General features: G+C 39.2%; 1 protein-coding gene across 2 annotated transcripts in view; it reads right to left on the bottom strand.

Moving 5' to 3' along the window:
* RBM27 (RNA binding motif protein 27) overlaps positions 1-19,224 on the bottom strand; it is a 39,835-nt gene that overhangs the window by 10,723 nt on the left and 9,888 nt on the right. The window contains exons 6-18 of one of the 2 annotated variants that reach the window (XM_077823919.1): positions 18,514-18,774; positions 17,613-17,864; positions 14,809-14,943; positions 11,213-11,362; positions 8,587-8,734; positions 8,099-8,249; positions 6,462-6,737; positions 6,185-6,325; positions 4,889-5,011; positions 2,928-3,002; positions 2,642-2,806; positions 1,429-1,533; positions 1,126-1,317 (exon numbers count right to left, since the gene is read on the bottom strand). In XM_077823919.1, coding sequence (XP_077680045.1) covers positions 1,126-1,317; positions 1,429-1,533; positions 2,642-2,806; positions 2,928-3,002; positions 4,889-5,011; positions 6,185-6,325; positions 6,462-6,737; positions 8,099-8,249; positions 8,587-8,734; positions 11,213-11,362; positions 14,809-14,943; positions 17,613-17,864; positions 18,514-18,774 — 2,174 coding nt within the window. The remainder of the gene's footprint in view (positions 1-1,125; positions 1,318-1,428; positions 1,534-2,641; positions 2,807-2,927; positions 3,003-4,888; positions 5,012-6,184; positions 6,326-6,461; positions 6,738-8,098; positions 8,250-8,586; positions 8,735-11,212; positions 11,363-14,808; positions 14,944-17,612; positions 17,865-18,513; positions 18,775-19,224) is intronic. The other variant, XM_077823920.1, reaches the window with a different exon arrangement.

The raw sequence follows: 19,224 nt of genomic DNA, 5'->3' as shown, positions 1-19,224 counted from the left end.
ATACCCCTGGTAATATATTATTTTGAAGTAAACTGTGTGCTGAAGGTATGAAAGCACACACGTGTGAAGTGTAATATGCATTTGTTTTAATGCATGCATTTCACTATACCAAAGACGTTAACTTTAGTTCAGGAATCTTAATTGTCAGAAATGTACTGACTGCTACATCCACATTACACAATGGACAGATAGGGGAGCAGTGGCCTGCTCCCATATGCACATACCCACACTCCACAGACTAGCTAGCTAGGGATCTACTTACCACAATATGTGAATTTCAAGTGTTTGAGTTGAGACAATATGGGGGGTTGGACAAATCTATGCACCTGGACATCCATAGAGACTGCAGTGCAGATATACCAGATATGGCAAGTATTATATTCGGGCTTGCAAGGATTACATTTTTAAAATCAGTAAATGTCAATTTCACTATACACACAACCCGACGAAAAAAATATTTTCCTCAAAAAAATTTTACAGATCGACAATTAAGAAAAATGCTGCTTGAGAACTTTTTAGAGTAAAAATCTAGTGATGCATACTTCTGAATTAGGCTTGTTCCAAATGGACTAGCGAATGAATAAAAGTAGGTATGATTTGTTGATTTAAGGACATTCACTTCGTATATTTTGACATGGGATGTTGACAATTTCAAAAATTTAAAGCTTTATAAACCATTAAAACAGAATGTCAACCTTTAGTGTCATTAACTGTCTGCCCCTCCATAATTTCCTGCAACTGTGAAAATTAAAAATTGATAAAAAGCAAACAAAAAACCCCAACTTAAAAGTAGTTATCCACTGAAATTATAAAAAATAAAAATTTAATTTTGCCAAGCCTAGTTACATTTAGTAATCCAAATCCCAATTTTGGAAAGCAAAATTATATACTTAACTTGTTCTATGATTTTGGGATAGTGATACGACTTATCTGTATTATGGAAATATGAATAAAGACACTCACATCTTCAAGATGCAAGGGGGGAGGGGGAGGCTTGTGCATGAAGTTACTTTGAGTACCTCCATTGGAAGACACTAAAGAAACAGCAAGTCTTTAATCTGCAGTACGGAATCATGACTACATTTTTTTTTTCCAGTTTAAGTTAACTATCCAGAGCTGACTTACAGAGAAGTGTTGTAATAATTCATCTTTCTCCTCTTCTACGAAGCCACCGACGGTTAGAGCTTTGGGGCGGTGATCTACCACCATATGATTCAATGTGCCCCTTCCTCTCCCACCACGACCTCGTCCTCTTCCTCTGCCCGGAGCAGATATCACCTTTCCTCGACCTACAGGCAAGATACCTAAACGGGCAGCCTGTTAAAAAGAAAGGCACATAGTGGGCAAAGCTATCTTCAGCTTTCAGGGGAGTTGAAAGCTTCAAGTAACAGACATGAAGCACTGGGGCAGCACTCCTTACAAACTCACTTCAACCTGTAGTTGACTGAGCTTTTTCCTCAACTCTGTTGTATCTTCTCCAGAAGACAATCTTTTATGAAAGTCCAGTTCTGCATCTAAAAGCTCTTTTTGTGCCTTTAAAAAAATAAATAAATAAATAAAATGGGGATATTAGTACTTATCCTCTTAACACCTTATTCCATTTTGTTTAGCCACAAACTTTAGAAGAATCCCTCGGTATCCATATTCCTCCCTAAGCCCAGTGTTCATGCCCAGTAGAAGAAAATGTTCAACCCTGAAGAGAAGACATTGGCATTGTATGTATTTCAACACAGGAATTCAAAACTGGTAAAGTTCCTTTGGACAAGCAAACTATGATTTCAGTGATCTCTTCTCAGTTGATCATTGAACTATATGGATCAAGAGTAACTTTCAAAAAGCTATTTTCTATTGGAGTTGATGCATTTGCCCATGCTTATACTTATCAGTAGGTATTTTGTTATAAAGATCACAGTGAAGCAATTTTTGATGTTTTCACAGGTATGAAAGGATTTTATTTTATACTAAACACTGCAGGAGGACAATTTTACTCCTTGTGGGAGTGCCAGTTAGTAGTCATTTATATTCCCCACTAATCTATCTTGGCATTTAAATGCTAGTAGAACTTGCTTTGTCCTTGCACCTAAGGCTTTTGCTTATACCTTTCCAATATGGAAAGTTCAAACAATTCTTAGCAATTAAAAACAGTATCCCTAATGCTTTTAAAATATCTGTATTACTGTAAACACTGTTACAAGTTACTGAATTAGAAAAGTAATCAATACGTAACTGTCTCATTCATGCAGTACAAACCAGCATGTATTGGGTAACGTGACATAGTTCACATTCAGAACCCAAAGAACATGATTGGCAAGAAAAACTAATGATTAAATTAGTCAGTTTGATTTCTTCTCAGAACTAGTGTGATGCATTTTACTTCAGAAAGCTGACATTCAAGCAATGTCTGTAATCAACTTAAGGTCTGAGATATGCTCAGATTACTATAACAACTAGGTATACCAGTTCCCTGTGTACCAGTGTCCTAAAGCGTATTAGCTTTCCGCTTTATTCTATCCCCATGCTTCACTGTCCACTCTGAAAGATGAGTTGAGAAAGTAAACCTGAAGACAGCTATTACCCACTTGCTAAAAATCATAGTAATGATTTATTTCAAAAGTATGTATGCATGCACGTATGCACACACCTCTGTCTTGGACTTCAGTTTTGACGGTGTGGAGGCTACAGATGAAGTTTTCAATTCATCCTTTAATTGAGAGATTTTTCCTGTTAGTTCTTTCAAGGTCTTCATTATTTCTGCCCTCTCCTCTGGTTTCGTGGCTTTATTTTTCTCCAGCTTAGATATCAACATCTATGTATGTTAAAAAAAGGACAACTGAGCAAGAAGATACAATTTAGACAGCAACCAAATGGAATAAATTTAGTGCCCACTGGAATCAGAATGCAACAGCTAGAATACATTCCAGACTTACCTTCTGGCATTCTATTTGTTTTTCTAACATCTCCTGCTTCTTTTTTCTCATATCTTGTTGAAGCTTCATTGCCTCCTAAGTGAGAAGGATATATTTTCAGTTATTGGGCATATACAAGTTTTCTATGATTAGGAAGAACCAGATTAAACCAGAACTAGAACCACTTTTTCTTGGCTGAGATCTAGAGTAACATCCATTTAGTACTAGATTTGTCCTGCAGTGACACACAATGCTACACTGGATGGGGGATGGAATCAGCAAGTCTTTCATTGGTAAGTTTCTGATTATCCCATATATAGCCAAGAAAGGTCAATAGCAGCAGCTTTTCTAACACTCCTCCTGCCAACTGCTCAGCTGTTATACTTTTTCTTTAAGCTCTAATGAAGATTAAAAGTGTGTGTGCTGCACAAACATAAAGAGCCTCTGATCCTCATTTACTGTATCACAGTAACACCTAAATGCTCCAAGCTAATGCTGCAACATGCACACAAAAACAAGGGACAGCACAGACCACTTAAATGAAAACAGGTGTCTCTCTCAATTCCCCTTCATCTTTTTACCAACAACTTTCTCGGTCAAGTAGGGTAATTTAAGTGCCTGAGAACTTTAGAGATAGAGGAAACATTCTCTGATACAGAACACATCAGCCGTACAACAAGAGCATTTCCAGTAAAGACAAAAGAGATAATACACTTAACACCATATGCTCTCTTTACTGCAAGGGGGAACAACTACTGAAAGCCATTTGGCCCACCTAGAAGAGGAAAGTGGCCAAAAGGGCTGCTCCTGACCCTGCTTAGTCACACTGCCTCTCTGCAAGATATCCAGACAGCCCACAGGCTGTACTTAAAAAAAAAAGAAAAAGTGGGATCACTAAGAGTCAGCTTGCCCCAGAACTGCTCACTGCTCTATAGGAAAAGTTGGAGTTAAAGCTAAGTGATGGGGTGTTAGGCTTGGAGGCCCCCTGCTGGAGACCTCACAGTCCTACCACAACCTATCCAAAAAAAAGAATAGTAGAGGAGAGTCCTCCAAGCTATCTAGAGAGGCTGCAAGGATCAGCCAACCAGGGCCCAGCAGACTCCTATAAAAGGAGCTACAGAGCCAGAGTGAGTTCAGTCTGCTGGCAGGGTCTGGGGGAGCCAGGAAAGTGCTCCTGGCTGGCTGCAGGAGGTGCAAGGGCCAAAGTGAGCAGTTACTGGCAGGGACTCGGGGAACAGGAAAAGTGCTCCTGGCTGGCTGCTCGGACATGAGTAAGATAAGGGCCAGAGGAAAACACAGTAGTTAAAGTGACATGGCACATGGCTGCTACTTAGAGGGTCCTTGGGTTGGGACCTGGAGTAGTGGGCGAGCCTGGGTCACCCCCAAACAGCCACTGGGCAAGTGGTTAAGCCCTAAGCTGAAAGAAGCCCAGGGAAGGGCTGCATCTGGAACAATGTTACCATCACCAGAAGGGGGGCTAAACTGAGACTGATTCTGCTGGAGAGCTGGAGTCAGTGAACCGAGTTCAAGAAAAGTGGCTGAGTTGGAGAGCTGGGGTCACTGCGGACTCAAGGGAAGGCAAAAGTCGCCAGGGAGGAAGCCCTAGTGGCACTGCTCCACTCCAGAGCAGGAATCTTTGCAAGGTAGTCCAACCCCAGTTGAGGGTACCATGATGGGCCCTGTTGGATGGGCTAAGGACTGAGCCAGAGAAGGTTGAGGGCTTTGAGATAGGCTCTGTAAAACTGTACACCCCAGAAGGTGTGTGCGCGCGTTTTCGCGTACAGACTGTGCGTGACTTGGCCAGAGAGCTGAGTCACTGGAGACCCGCCTGACAAGCACAGTGCCTGACAGTGGGCACTGTGAGTAGAGAACATGAGAAAAAACTGCAGGCACACTGCAGGGGGCACGCTGACATAAGAGGTCATTTCTTTACAAGGATCTTGACTTTTAGAATATCCATCAAACAACGTATATACAAGTACCTGTTTCTTTTTAAGGGCCTCTTGAACATCATGGGATTTAGATCCTGTGCCAGATTTCACAGAGGTCTTTAAGTTTGGGGAATTATACACCATTTTTGTATGGCTTGTAGAAGTAGAAAATGTCTGAAATAATAGAACACTAAAATGAACGAGGTTATTATGCCGGAACATAGTTATAAGCACGTGAACAAGCTTTAAGAGTAATGCACCCAGTTTACAACCAAGATAACATGCTTTCTTTTTAGACATTCGGTATTTAGGTGACGCATGACAATTTAATATACAGAGACAAGGTGGGTGAGGTAATATCTTTTATTGGACAAGCTCAAAAACTTGTCTCTTACCAACACAAGTTGGTCCAATAAAAGATACTACTTCACCCACCTTGCCTCTAATATCCTGGGAGCAACAAACTACAACTACACTGCAAACTTAATATACATGCATGCATACAGGAATCAACAGCATAATTCTTCCCAGAAAAGTAACACCTGAATGCTTGTCAAAGGCATTTGACAAAAGAAAACCTCTCCCTTCCCTCATCCAAAGTTCTTATTTGGAGAATAATACAGGGAAAGATAAGAGCCAGAGAAGCCATAACAAGGTGATGCTGCCAGTTACACAAACCACAGCAGGATCAAATTTTTCTCTGCTAACCACTATGGAGACTAAGTGTATTACTTCTGCATTATATACAGGTTAGCATTCCCATGCCAACAATATTATGCCTTCTGCTCAGAATTTTAGAAACATGATTCCCATTAAAAGAACAATAGTTGTTCAGCCTAAACCTTGCACGATTCTTCCTCTCCCACTACAAGCATATCCTTTTGTTACCAGGGCTGTTTTGCACCACAGCATCAGTGCAACTCAATCCGCATTACCCTGAACTGTATGAAGATTGCTATAGAACCATATAAAAAAGTACCTACCCATGCAGATCAGTGCACATGAAATTTACAGGAATAAGAAGTGAAATCTTGTCACTAGAGATCTGACTGACTATACTGAGGGATCACATTTGTTAGCTAAGCAATATCTTTTGACTATTTATTTTTCTAATCATACCTATATTTTAAACCAAGATTCAAGAATTATTTCCCACAGACATTACTCCAATTTTGCAGATAGGATATTGGAGCTACAGAGATTAAATGACTGGCTGGAGGTCACACAGAACGTTAATGGAACAACCACAAATAGAACCCACAAGTCCTATTTAGTCATCCTCTCATCTAACCAATAGTGAAAGTATTAAATTTTGAGATTCACAGGCATAATCTTTGTCAAACATACCTGAGAATCCTCTGCAGTAGCGCTGGACTGATTTAACAAATGTGCTGCATCTGTCTGGTTTCCACCTGCTGCTCCAAGGCGACGTTTAACTGAAACCTTATTAAGGACATAGGCACCCGATGCCAGTGGTTTAGTTATCACCTGCGTACGAGTACATATAAAAAGGAAAGATTATATAGTTGCATTTTTAAAGCACTATCCACTTTGAAGCATCACTGATCTTCAATGCTCTGACCAGTCTGACAAAGCAGCCACATTTTGCATGAAGGCAGTATACCTTTGACACATTGCTATGTACCGTTGCAGCTGGAGGTTGGGCAGTCAGCGTTTGTTGTTGAAGATGAAGCTGGTGATGCAGAGATTGTGGTGGTTGCTGCTGGTGATGGTGCAGGTGTTGCTGCAGCAGTGGTGGTTGCTGCTCATTTTCCCTATGCCACAGCACCCTTATAAATCGATTGTTTAAAACCGCCTCTGTGCTGGAAATGGCCTTTCTGGCCTCATCGTTAGTTAAATATTGAATTAGGGCAGCTTCAGGATCATTCTTGAAAGCAACCTAAAACAGAAGTTCAGCATATATAAACAATTGTCACTGATCCATATTTCACAGGAAACAGCACCTGAAACGTCACAAACATTTGTCAAATACAGTTTTACACCAGAAAGGAGGGAGTTGTATTTTTCAAGTATCGATTACACAAAGATGACGCTGATCAAGTCAAAGTCAAATGTCCTCTCACGTACTTTACACAGCAAAGACGATAGTGTATTTTACTACATACATAAAACCTACCATTGTGCTATCTGCTATCATCACTATTAAACATTCACTATGAAGTGAAACAGGAACAACCATTGCTGCTCCTATCACAGCTGCACTCTGCATCCCCAGTTCTTCCTTTTAAGCTCTTGTGGAAGGGCAGGGTTTGAATCCATACAAGACTAAATATCCACTGTATTAGGCATTTGGGTCACAGAAGCAAGGAGAATTCTGCCCAAAAGGCCAAACAAAGTCACTACAATGCAAGCCACAAAGGTTTACTCCATTTTTAGGAGAAATGCCTCCTAATTCCATGTGATACATTTGAGGGAAAAAAATGTTTTATTCAATGACAGTATCAAAGACCAATTTTATTTTTCAGTATGAAAAAGATAATTACATTTTTTAAATACACTATTTTTTGGAGGAAGGTAGATTACTACCAATAGAGCAAGTCATTCTTAATAGAGATAGCTAGATATTTTTGGACTAAAAGTGTCTTTTCTCATATCAAACTCAAAACGTAGGTAGATTTTCATAGGTCCTACTTTTTATTCAGTTTTCCTATCAAAGGCCTAAAGGAAGCCAGGCTACTCTCCCAGCCAAACAGTGGGAAACAGTTGAATAAGATTTTAGCCATACAACTATAAATATTTTGTTTATATAGTGTTCTTCATTCCAGATAATCCCAAGCACCATCACCTGAATTGCAGTCACTTCTGTGGTGGAAAATGGCAGTAAATTGATATGCAGAGACTTTTGGTGAAAGATGCATGGATAAAAAGCCCTGACCTTATAAGAAATACTATGGGATCTTCAATTCCCATACAAAAAACAGGAAGGATTTTTGTTTACCAGGTCTCTTCCAAAAATCAAGTGTAGGGTGCTCAGTGAACGTTGGGCTTTCAGACCCGATGCTTAACCCCCTTGCTTCACCCCCAGCTTTGGGAGTTTAAAATGCGTCTGTGCAACTAGAAGGTACTGTAATATTTTTAACAGAGTCGAGTCAGTAATGCAGAGTGGACCAGGCACAAGAGGCTTCTGATTTAGTCCTTTGCCCTCCCCACTACCTATCCTGATTTCCCAAATGATACAGTATGTTTTTTTGGACAAACTTACTGGAGAGACACATCAGAAAAAAATAATCTTGATTTTACCTGAATGTTAACAATAGTTCCAAATTTGCTGAAGTGTTCATTGAGTTGTGTAATATTATTCAACTCAGGTGGGATTTTTCGAACTTCCAGCTTGGTGTTAGTATACTGATTCTTTTTCAGAAATCCTGGTTTATTCTGGTTATTGGCTTGCCTAGAAAAAGCAAGAGCGAGATAACATTTATGGGAAACATATTGCATACTAACTACTTAATAGCCTACTGTTCATTACTTAGGTTTATCTTTCTATAAGAAGGGTAGATGACAAACTCAAGATTTAATGAGACTGTAGTATATGTAGCATTTAACATCTGTATTCTCAAATGGCAGGAGCCTGTTCACTCGGCCCCCGAGTCTTTTGAGAGCCTCTGGCTCAGACAATTATATTCAGAACACTGAAAGAAATCCATTTTACATTACTGATTAGTCAGCTGCATTTAGATAATCTCATCGTCCCTTATGGCTTTATACTCTGACTTGTTAGTTCTTACTTTCCCATCCAGGGTTTCTTTACAGATGGCCCTTCCATGCTACTTGGAGGTCTTTTCCTGTTGTCTGGCTCAAGCACCACTCTGGTTACATTGCTGCTGTTATTTGCAATGGAAATGGGAGTTTCAGTCTGGATGATAATGTTGGCCGCTGGAGGAAAAAGCAGCATATTATTTAAAGTGCTCTAACAGAGACATCCCCAAAATTAGCATTTAAAGTTTAAAAAGCAGGTTTTTGTTTAAAGAAAAGCACAAGTATACATACTACAGATGGGTATGTTCAGCTGTTAATACTAAAAATCAAAGGTTTTGACAAGCTGCTTAATCTTGTTTATGGAATTACTTCAGGGAATGGAAGTAAGTAGCTTAACAATAAGATAAGTAGTGGAGGGTAAGAATCTCTCTTAAAAATGACTTTGGACAAGCACCATATTAAAATTAGAGAAAAACCCTCAAATTAAACTTCACACTTTAACTTCCGAAGTAAGCATCAGCCTATTTAACTCACTTAAAGTATGGTGCTTCAGTCTATATTTGTGGATATCTGTTCAGACCACAATTCACATTGTTTAGCATGACTTGATTTCTTGGGCTGAAGATCAAGACAGAGGTAAGAGGCTGCAGAAGTGCTGGGGAACTGCAGATCAGAACTGGATGCAATTAAGAGAACTAGGGAGGTTAGGAATATTTGCCTACTGCTTGCTTGCATCCTGCTTAGATGCGGCTATTGCCATTAGTCTCTCTCTTCCCACATGCCAAATATTCATTCCCCCAAAAAGAAGCTTGTGGAACATTCGTAGACCGTAGCATTCGTAGACCGGTCGGAGAGCACTTCAGTCTCTCTGGTCACGCAATCACAGACATGAAGGTCGCTATCTTAAAACAAAAAAACTTCAAATCCAGACTCCAGCGAGAAACTGCTGAATTGGAATTCATTTGCAAATTGGATACTATTAATTTAGGCTTAAATAGAGACTGGGAGTGGCTAAGTCATTATGCAAGGTAGCCTATTTCCTCTTGTTTTTTCCTACCCCCCCCCCCCCAAGATGTTCTGGTTTAACTTGGATTTAAACTTGGAGAGTGGTCAGTTTGGATGAGCTATTACCAGCAGGAGAGTGAGTTTGTGTGTGTATGGGGGTGGGTTTTTGGAGGGGGGTGAGGGAGTGAGAGAACCTGGATTTGTGCAGGAAATGGCCCAACTTGATTATCATGCACATTGTGTAAAGAGTTGTCACTTTGGATGGGCTATCACCAGCAGGAGAGTGAATTTGTGTGGGGGGGTGGAGGGTGAGAAAACCTGGATTTGTGCTGGAAATGGCCTAACCTGATGATCACTTTAGATAAGCTATTACCAGCAGGACAGTGGGGTGGGAGGAGGTATTGTTTCATATTCTCTGTGTATATATAAAGTCTGCTGCAGTTTCCACGGTATGCATCCGATGAAGTGAGCTGTAGCTCACGAAAGCTCATGCTCAAATAAATTGGTTAGTCTCTAAGGTGCCACAAGTACTCCTTTTCTTCTTGTGGAACTGTACATCATTTTATATGGTTTGTATAAGTACCAGAGACTTCGGTAACACCTAGTTACGCTGGTGAGAATGAAGGGCACAGGATGCACAGATTTTTTCATTTTATATATATAAAAACAACTTCCAAAGTAAGTGCACCTCTCTTAGCCTTGGAAAATTTGAATAGAAGGGATTGAAACAAATTTGCCTGTAATGTTCTGGATTTTCCCTATTACTGAAATGCATTCTCAGAGAGCAGTCTCTTAGAGCTTGCGATGTGTTTATGGCATCACAATCCTATGCTATGGAAATGGCATATCAGATTCCACAACAATACTTTACTACTAGATTCCCTGCCCCACCCTCCTCCACCTCCGGGAGCTTCTTTAATGCTGTTCTGGGCCTCAGTTTTTGTTTTTTTTTTTTTAAAAAAGTCTTACATGTGTTATGTGCAAGCTGAAGTTTTTTACCCATGAGAATTAACCCTTCATTTAGACTACTCCATCTCAACTGAATAAATGCAATAGTTCCACATGCAAAGACATAAGATTTCCATGTATGATAGTCTGTTTAAATTAAGATACCTTGTTTAAAATAAGCCAGATCCCCCTGTGGCTAAGACCTGCCACAGCAGCTCCTTTGCCACCACCCTCACTTCAGCTGACACAGGGAGTATATGGAGAGAAGATGGTGTGGACGGACATTCTTGTGCCCCGTTGCCAGAATGAACCTTTGTTACATTAAAGCAGCGTTCAGGCTGCTTATGTTATAATGGGTACGAGTTTAGGATTAGGTAGCTTAAAGCTTTTTGCACTAAGAGCTTGTGTGCATTTGAAAATTAGAGGGAAAGTGATTTGTATTATGCACTAGTCTGCACGCTAGCAAATCAGTTTTAAGTAATAAGTTGGGTTTTTTTAAAAACTTTTAGATGATCAAGTTAGCATTCAAAATTATCTTCTACTTTAATAAGAACTTTGACATTTAAAGTGTGTGAAAGTTATGCCCGAACATTAGTTCAAAGGCTCTATTAGTTTCAGCCTGGAACAAAGAAAAACCAAGTGATGACAGACTCAACTCTGCTCGTAAGAACAGTTAGAGCAGTGTCAAGATACTTTTCTTACCTCTTGGATTTGTATCCATCTCCCCAGATGTTAGGCCAATCAGATTTGGACGCTGTGTCTGTGTTCTAGTAAAGAACTGTCGGTATTGAGATCTACCAGCACTGGTAATACTAGGTGCTTCTGGGTTATAACCATCTGGCTCATACGTATCTATCAAGAGACAGAAAAAAAAATAGGAGGGATTTCTAAATAATTCCAAAATTCCAGGTTAGTTGCCTTGAGGAAGATGGATTTGAATGTAACACGTCTGATGTACTACACTGAGCACATAGCCCTTGTCTCAAGGAAAAGAGATTGCAAAATAGCATTCAGCTATATCACCCTGAAGGTCATCTCCCTACCCACCATGACCTGCAAAACCATGCTGAGGTCCAAGAATTAGAGCCTGGTTTGGATGGGGAGAAGAGATGGGAATAAAATAGGGCATAGAAAATACACAGAGCCTGCAATCTAAAACAATTGAGTAATATTACTGAACTCTGTAGTAAACCCGTGTTCTAGTTTGTCACTGTTCCTAGTTTGAGGTGTGTTAATACTTCAACCTTTTTCATGCTGCTCCTCAATTCAGAAATGAAAGAAGATTTAAGCCATGTGGGTTATTTTTAATAAATAAGCCAGGCAGTAGGGTTTCCTTGTGGCACTCTGCACTAAATCTAATTATATTCCAGTGCCTGAGGGGAAGGAAAGGAGATACCCATGTATTTTGCAGGGCATGGTGGGTAGGGAGATGGACCTTCAGGATGATATAGCTGAACTCTGTTGTGCAATCTCTTTTCCTTGAGAAAAGGGCTATGTGCTCAGTGTAGTACATAAGACATGTTCTACATTCAAATAATTCTAAAACAGCTGAAATATCAGGCAATAATTTGATCAAAAATATTTACCCCCTAAATGAGCCAACAAACAGAATTTAGCTATCTGACTCCAAGACCTGAAAGAAGAGCTTTGTGTAAGCTTGATAGCTTGTCTCTCTCACAAACAGAAGTTGGTCCAATACAAGATATTACCTCACCCATCTTGTCTCTCCAATTAGACATTAAGGATCATAGTAATCAAAAAGGATAAAGTAGGGCTGTTGATTAATCGCAGTTAACTCAAAAAAATCAATCACGATTAATCCCAGTTTGAATTGCACTGTTATTTAATAAATTTCAATTGGTATTTTATTGTTTATGTTGGATATTTTTCTACATGTTCATATATATTTTATTCTATTTTGTAATTGAAATCAAAGTGTATTTTTATTACAAATATTTGCACTGTAAAAATGATAAACAAAAGAAACAGTATTTTTCAACTCACCTCATACAAGTACTGTAGTGCCATCTCTGTTGTGAAAGTGAAACTTACAAATGAAGATTTTTTTGTTACATAACTGTACTCAAAACCAAAACAATGTAAAACTTCAGAGCCATGCGAAACATTCATATGCCCCTTCATGCTTCAGCCACCATTCCAGAGGGCATGCTTCATTGCTGATGACGTTTGTTAAAAAAAATGATGTGTTAATTAAATTTGTGATTGAACTACTTGGGACAGAATTGTATGTCCCCTGCTCTGTTTTACCCGCCTTCTGCCATATATTTCATGAAGTTACATATCAATCTTTAGTGCATCTGGCACATAAATATCTTGCAACACTGGCTACAACTGTGCCATGAGAACACCTGTTCTCACTTTCAGGGGACATTGTAAACCAGAAGCAGGCAGCATTATTTCCTGCAAATATAAACAAACTTGTTTGTCTGAGCAATAGTCTGAACAAGAAGTAGGACTGAGTGGACTTGCAGACTCTAAAATTTTAGTTTAATTTTCGAATGCAGGTTTGGTTTTTTTTACATAATTCTACATTTGTAAGTTCAACTTTCATGATAAAGAGATTGCACTACAGAACTTATATTAGGTGAACTGAAAAATACGTCTTGTTTTTTTACAGTGCAAATACTTGTAATCAAAAATAAATATAAAGTGAGCACTGTACACTTTGTATTGTGTTGTTATTGAAATCAATATATTTGAAAATGTAGAAAACATCCAAAAATATTTAAATAAATGGTATTCTATTATTGTTTAACAGGGCGATTTATCTTAGGGCTGATCGCAATTAAGACCCAAGAACACAAGAGAAGCTAGGTTGGAGAAACAGAGCAAGTGTGGGTCCTTTCAAATGCCACATCATGGATGTCTCATTCTGTCAAAAGTGTAAGGAAAAAATCCCACACAAAACCAGGAGTTGGAGGGTTTCCAGAAATTTTTTCCAGAAATTCCAAGTAAATACTGCATGGCCTGGAAACGGAATGACTGACTAGAGAGACTCATCTGACACCAAGTATCAAAAATCCACCAAACCAGTCTTCCACATTGTCAAGAGGCCATTGAAGTTTCCCCAATACATACTGTAAGTTTTAAAATGTATTCTTTCAGAAAAAGCAAGAGTGACAAATGCTTGATCTTGGATATTTTTTAAAAGCGGTTTAGATCTGGATTCTGCTGAGGACTTCTGTAAGCATATGTAAATTGCCCTCTAGTTGCTCCTTTGTTGTATCCCATCTGATTTCAAGGGCACAGTCAGCGAGTGTTCCGATGGCAACAGTGAGAATTTAAGAGAAGTTATGTAGTGTCAAAGCATCAGTAACATCTGAAGAATTAAGACTGATTAATCAATCATGAAGAAAAACCCTGCAATTGAATCATGTGGGGACAACATGGACTGGAAGTATTTGGAGATAAATGAACAAGGATTTCAGCAAGGTAACTGAGGAAGCTAAAGCAACACTGCCCTTCAGAACAAGGAAAACAGAAATGCCAATCGACTCTTCATTACAGGCAACAAGTAGTGTAGCACTAAAGATATTGTTGGATTTAAGTTAACCATTTAAGGTTATCCAGTGACCAGACAGATGAAAGCAGTAACTGAATATATTATGTTTTATATAAAACTCTTCATTTTCCATATTAAAGAGGGACACATTCATCTTTTGGATAATTACAATGAAGTCACAATATAAACGAAGTCTTATCTTTCTAGCTTGCTTTTCTGGTTCCAACATACTTGGAGGTGCAGTCTATTTTGGTAGCTGCATATATTTATTTTAATAGAAAATTAAAAGATGTTACCATAATCAAGAATAGAAGCCTTAAAACTGGCCAAAAATAAAAATAAGGCTGAGAGAATGACAGAGGGAAAAACACCCCCCGTTATTTAGAGGTTTAAGTGTGACACTAGGTTACAAGTTGCAGTGTAAATACTGAGGGTTTACGCCAATAGTTTCACATTACTAGCTGAGGGATCATCATTCAAATGGAATTTCATCCAGGCATCGTCTCCTTAAAGCAGTGTGACCGTGGCATAGGATCTCTGCATCCTCAGGGAATGTGGAGGATCCTGGGGTGAACTAGATTTATTAGTCTGGTCTAAAACTCTTTCCCTTGGTTAGTGCTCCGTGTGCTGGGGGGGGAGAGCCACCAGACTGAATGTTTTTGGATTTGTATGCACTGCAAGAAAGTAAAAGTAATCACCATTTATATTATACAACATTAACAGAAGAAGTTTTAACTCTACTTTATCCCAGGCAGATTAAGAGACATTTGCTTACGTTCCGATACTGTATACAGTAGGTTCTGGGGTAAAGGAGGAGGTAGTCTTGCTCCCACTTGTGCAAGATTGGGCACTGAACTTGTCCGAGGCTGGTCACGGTTATTCATCAAGCCTGACTGTGTTAAAGGTGGTCCTATAATGACAACATTAAATAGATCAGTGACTTCACAGCCCTACTGACACTGAACAAGTTTGGACTGAACTGTTTGTACATTTATATTCAACCTTTACTATAACCAAGTTTCTTGAGATTGCTATATTTTCTAGTCTGAGAGCAATAAAAACTTTCTGTATATGAAACGCCATTTGGGTCATTTACTCAATGATATTTTATCAGAAAGAATAAAGATTTAAACTAAAAGGCACTCTCTCTTCCCCTGGAGACAATAACTGTTATTGTTAGGGCTTACATTTGCTAGAACAGATCCTCTGTCACTTCCACCAGGGGAATAAAATCTCATTGAGAGCAAGATCACAATAGCGCTGTTTAGCCAGCATCAGCCTCCTGGGTGGTGATGGGGAAGGGAGGGGCCGCAAAGCAGTGACCCTCCCCTGGAGCCACAAACACCACAGGAGCAGACAGCTGGTGTGAGTTCACCATCTTGCTCATGGCAGTGGGGCTCAGACTTCCAGCTTCACCCCTGGGGTGGTGGGTGGCAGGTTCCGGCCATGTGGCAGTGGGCTCTGGCCATGGGCTCTGGCCCCCAGCACCTCGTGCACCACCCCCAGTCCTCGCTGGAGCCTCCAGCCGCCCATCCATATACTACATCACCTCCAGCCCCTGCTGACTCCCTACCCACCTCCCCACCCAAGGCTTAATTTGTCTTCCGGCTTGCCAGCGCTGAGTAAGTCTGCTGTGAAAAGTGGTATTTGTATGTTTGTTAATATCACTTTTCATGGCCTCCCAGCTAGCTTAACAACACAAAACAAAAGAAAAAGACAAGTGCATGCAAAGCACCTTATTTGTGTTTCTATTCTGTTTAGGTCCAGTAAAGGATAGAGACAACCATATGGTATTTTTATTATTGAGCTTGCAAAAAAAACTCTTGCATAAATAAATTACTATGATTTGGACATGTATATGTGCATATATATTACTTAACTTTAGGGAAAACTATTTTAGGAAAAACTGTCAGTGGCCACCAACAAGAGTTGGCGGCCACACTCTGAGGCCACCAAAAATTTTGTTGTGAGAACCCCGGGTTTAGACTACAGGTCTAAAAGAAGAACTGCAAGGATAAGAATTAACCCTTTTGTGGACAGAAGCATTTGTGTGTTCAAGCTCAGAGTTATTTTATTATGTTCTTTTCTACTTAAGTCCAGTACAAAAACTGAGAACAGCTTTGATTTTTTTATTCATATTTTAAAGGGACCACAGAAAGTGGCTGAATCATGCAATGCATCCAATTAAGAAGGTCTCAACCATGATCAGACTGCACTATAGTCTGGTTTCTATTGAGCAAAAAAAAAAAAAGGTGGTAAGCAGCTCCAAGTAGTTTTTCTGCTGATCAGATGTACTCGTAGTAGGTGGTTGGGGGGGGGTGTGTGTGTATGTTTTTCCATATCCAGACAATTTTAATTTCATTTCCTTTTATATTTGTATTAAAAATATAAGTTAAATGTATCCCCACACAGTTCTTGAATCCTGAAGTCTTTTCAGAAGTCTTTGAGTTTTGCACACAAGTTGACCAATAGCACTATTGGGGGGGGGGGGGGAGGAGGAGGGAAGGCTAGCAAACTCAATCCTCAAAAAAAGATTGAGGTTTAATCATTCATACAATTTTCTGAATATCACTTATCTGAAAAATTTACAGGAGGCCCAAATGCTGAATGCTTGGAGAGTTCTGATGGAGTATGACTATTCCTATTCCAACAGCAGCTGGCTGATTAGTCCACAGAATGTCACATGTACTGTGTTGATGTAATGAGTAAAATAGTGCTGGAACACACTATTCCAGTCTATGTTTCCAGTATTCTGCAAAATTCTTCTCACAGGCACAATCTATGCCCCAATGTTTCTCAAAAGCAGCAAAATACATTGGCACGAAGTGGAGAAGTGGGTAGGGAAACTCAGCCACCACTGACAAGCCTAAAAACCATAATCAACCAGAAGTGTTCGATGTGCTAGAATGCATCCTCTTTATTTTGGACGTTCTACAGCTAAGAGATGAAATTTTGAAAAATATTAAGATATGTTTTATTACCAAGTCTAGCAGGACAACTACAGAACTTGAAACCTCTGCCTGTAAGCTAGTTCAGTTTTGATGACCGCATACATTTGCCTTAAAATAGTTATTTGAATATTATATGATTGGTAAGGAGTTTCAAACTAAATGTGAGAATCTTTTGACTAGACTAACCTAAAAAGGTCATCTAACTGTCAGCAATAATCAGCCCCATGTATATGAACAGCTGCATCTATTCCTTTGTATTAAACATGCTTTGGGTTGTGAGTATCTACTAATCAAAGGGATATATTATACTGAGTCTATAGTGTGACTTATTGGAGACTGAAGTGCTAAGTACATGAATCTAAATGCTCAATCCTACACTGATGAATGGGGAATGGTTAGATTCCCCACCGTGTCTCTGGTTTCTATATTAGTCATTTATAGTGCTGTGAACACTACATTTTTAAAACTGCCTTCCAAGTTTCATTTTAGTAATGTTTTGTACGGTACACAGATAGCTAAGAAGCTAGAACAATCTATTACTTTGGGTAAATATAAGTATTTCTTTTAACAGGAGCCAAGTAATTCATATTAGGACTACAAAATAACCTACTGCAATATTTTAACTTACTTGATACAGGAAGCACAACAGGAGGTGGTGGTCGAGGATGTATTTGTGGGCCTGGCATTCTCATATTGTGAGCTGGGCCTGGCATTGGAGGCATTAGCATTCCAGGAGGAGGGGGAGGAGGAGGAGGAGGGGGGAGTCCTGGGGGTGGTGGTGGAAAAGGAATCATGCTTGGCAATGAAACTTCATCTACTACTAAAGGGTCATTTCCATGATCAAATTGGCAAAGGTCGCCAAGTACACAAAATCCTCGCTCTGCAAAGACAGACAGACAATTTCATCACTATTTGTCAAGAACTTCAAAAGTGATGACTATAAGATTTAATCAACTATCACTATTTCTGTGATTTCTCACTAAAGAACAAATAGATGCATTTAAGAAGTCCAGCATTTTCTCATCTAACATTTTACACAATTAAATAAAACTTCAAACTAGAATTCAAGTTGGAATATTAGTTTAGCGTCAAAGAATCTGAACTGTTTCCACAACAGTGTACAAACTTCAACAGCAACATGGGGGATGGGTAGGTAGGGAAGACAGAGAGAAAAATCACCCGGTTTATGTCAAACCCTATAATCTTACTTCACCCAGTAGCAGTCCTCAGTATTTGCGAAGGCACAGCTGTAGAATTATCAACTAAATACATTCCTGCCAGTGCCAAGAATTGTCAGATTTCAAGTAAATCACTTCCAGCAAGATTAAATCTTATTCAAGCAAATTGCAGGCTCATTAAAAATAATGCATCCTTACATTAAAAATAATCTACCTACCACTTAATCTTCATTTACTGCTTGCATTTAGTGAAGAATTTAGTAGATATATTTAAAAATAAAAGAATTTATGAGAGGTAAGAAATAAGAGGCACTAGGGAAGAAGTTGGAGAGAAACCGATAGCTTTCTTACCATCATAATCTCGACATCGTCTTTTAGGTGGAGGGTTTCTGCCAAATGAATTGGGAACACTATGATTGTTATAATAATTTGACCAGCTCTCTGTTGTGTTCTCAGGATGGTGAGCAGGTGCAATCACAGTAACAGCACTGGGAATAGACTGCGCAGAGGAATACTGTTCAGTAGAATTACTGGATGACAAAGACACTGTGTTATATGAGCTCTCCATGTCATTCCTTTCACTCTTGAATTTTGCTCTCTCCTTGTGTTCAGCTTTAAAAAAAAAAAATTAGCAAAATAAACCAGGTAAGTTTTCATGCTTTTGTTAGGTATATCAAAATCCTGGAGAAATGGAATGCATAGATGGTTAGTGGACATTACACAGTAATACAAACTCACTTATTCACCATGCAGAACATAGAATGTTTACACAGTTTGTGTAAAATTACTTTTCTTAAAATGCTAGCACTGTAGACCCAAGGCATCAAAGAAGTTTCCACCTCAGAAACTGATCATTGCTCTCACAAAGCTCACATTCATCCAACCATTCTCCTTTCTTGAAAATGAAAGCAACTTTTCCCTCTAATGTGGAATGAATGACAAACACTCCTTAACATACCCTGAAATCCACAACATTTTATTCTGCCAATCGCTTCAGTTCCTGGATTCCCTATACAAGGCCAATGGAACACGGTGCCATGGTTCTACTTAAGTATTAAAAAA

The sequence above is a fragment of the Eretmochelys imbricata genome, chromosome 8 (genome assembly GCF_965152235.1).
Source record: "Eretmochelys imbricata isolate rEreImb1 chromosome 8, rEreImb1.hap1, whole genome shotgun sequence".
In the NCBI taxonomy this organism is placed as follows: Eukaryota; Metazoa; Chordata; order Testudines; family Cheloniidae; genus Eretmochelys; species Eretmochelys imbricata.
Note: the sequence above shows the minus strand (reverse complement) of the source record. Positions and strands in the feature narration are given on the sequence as shown.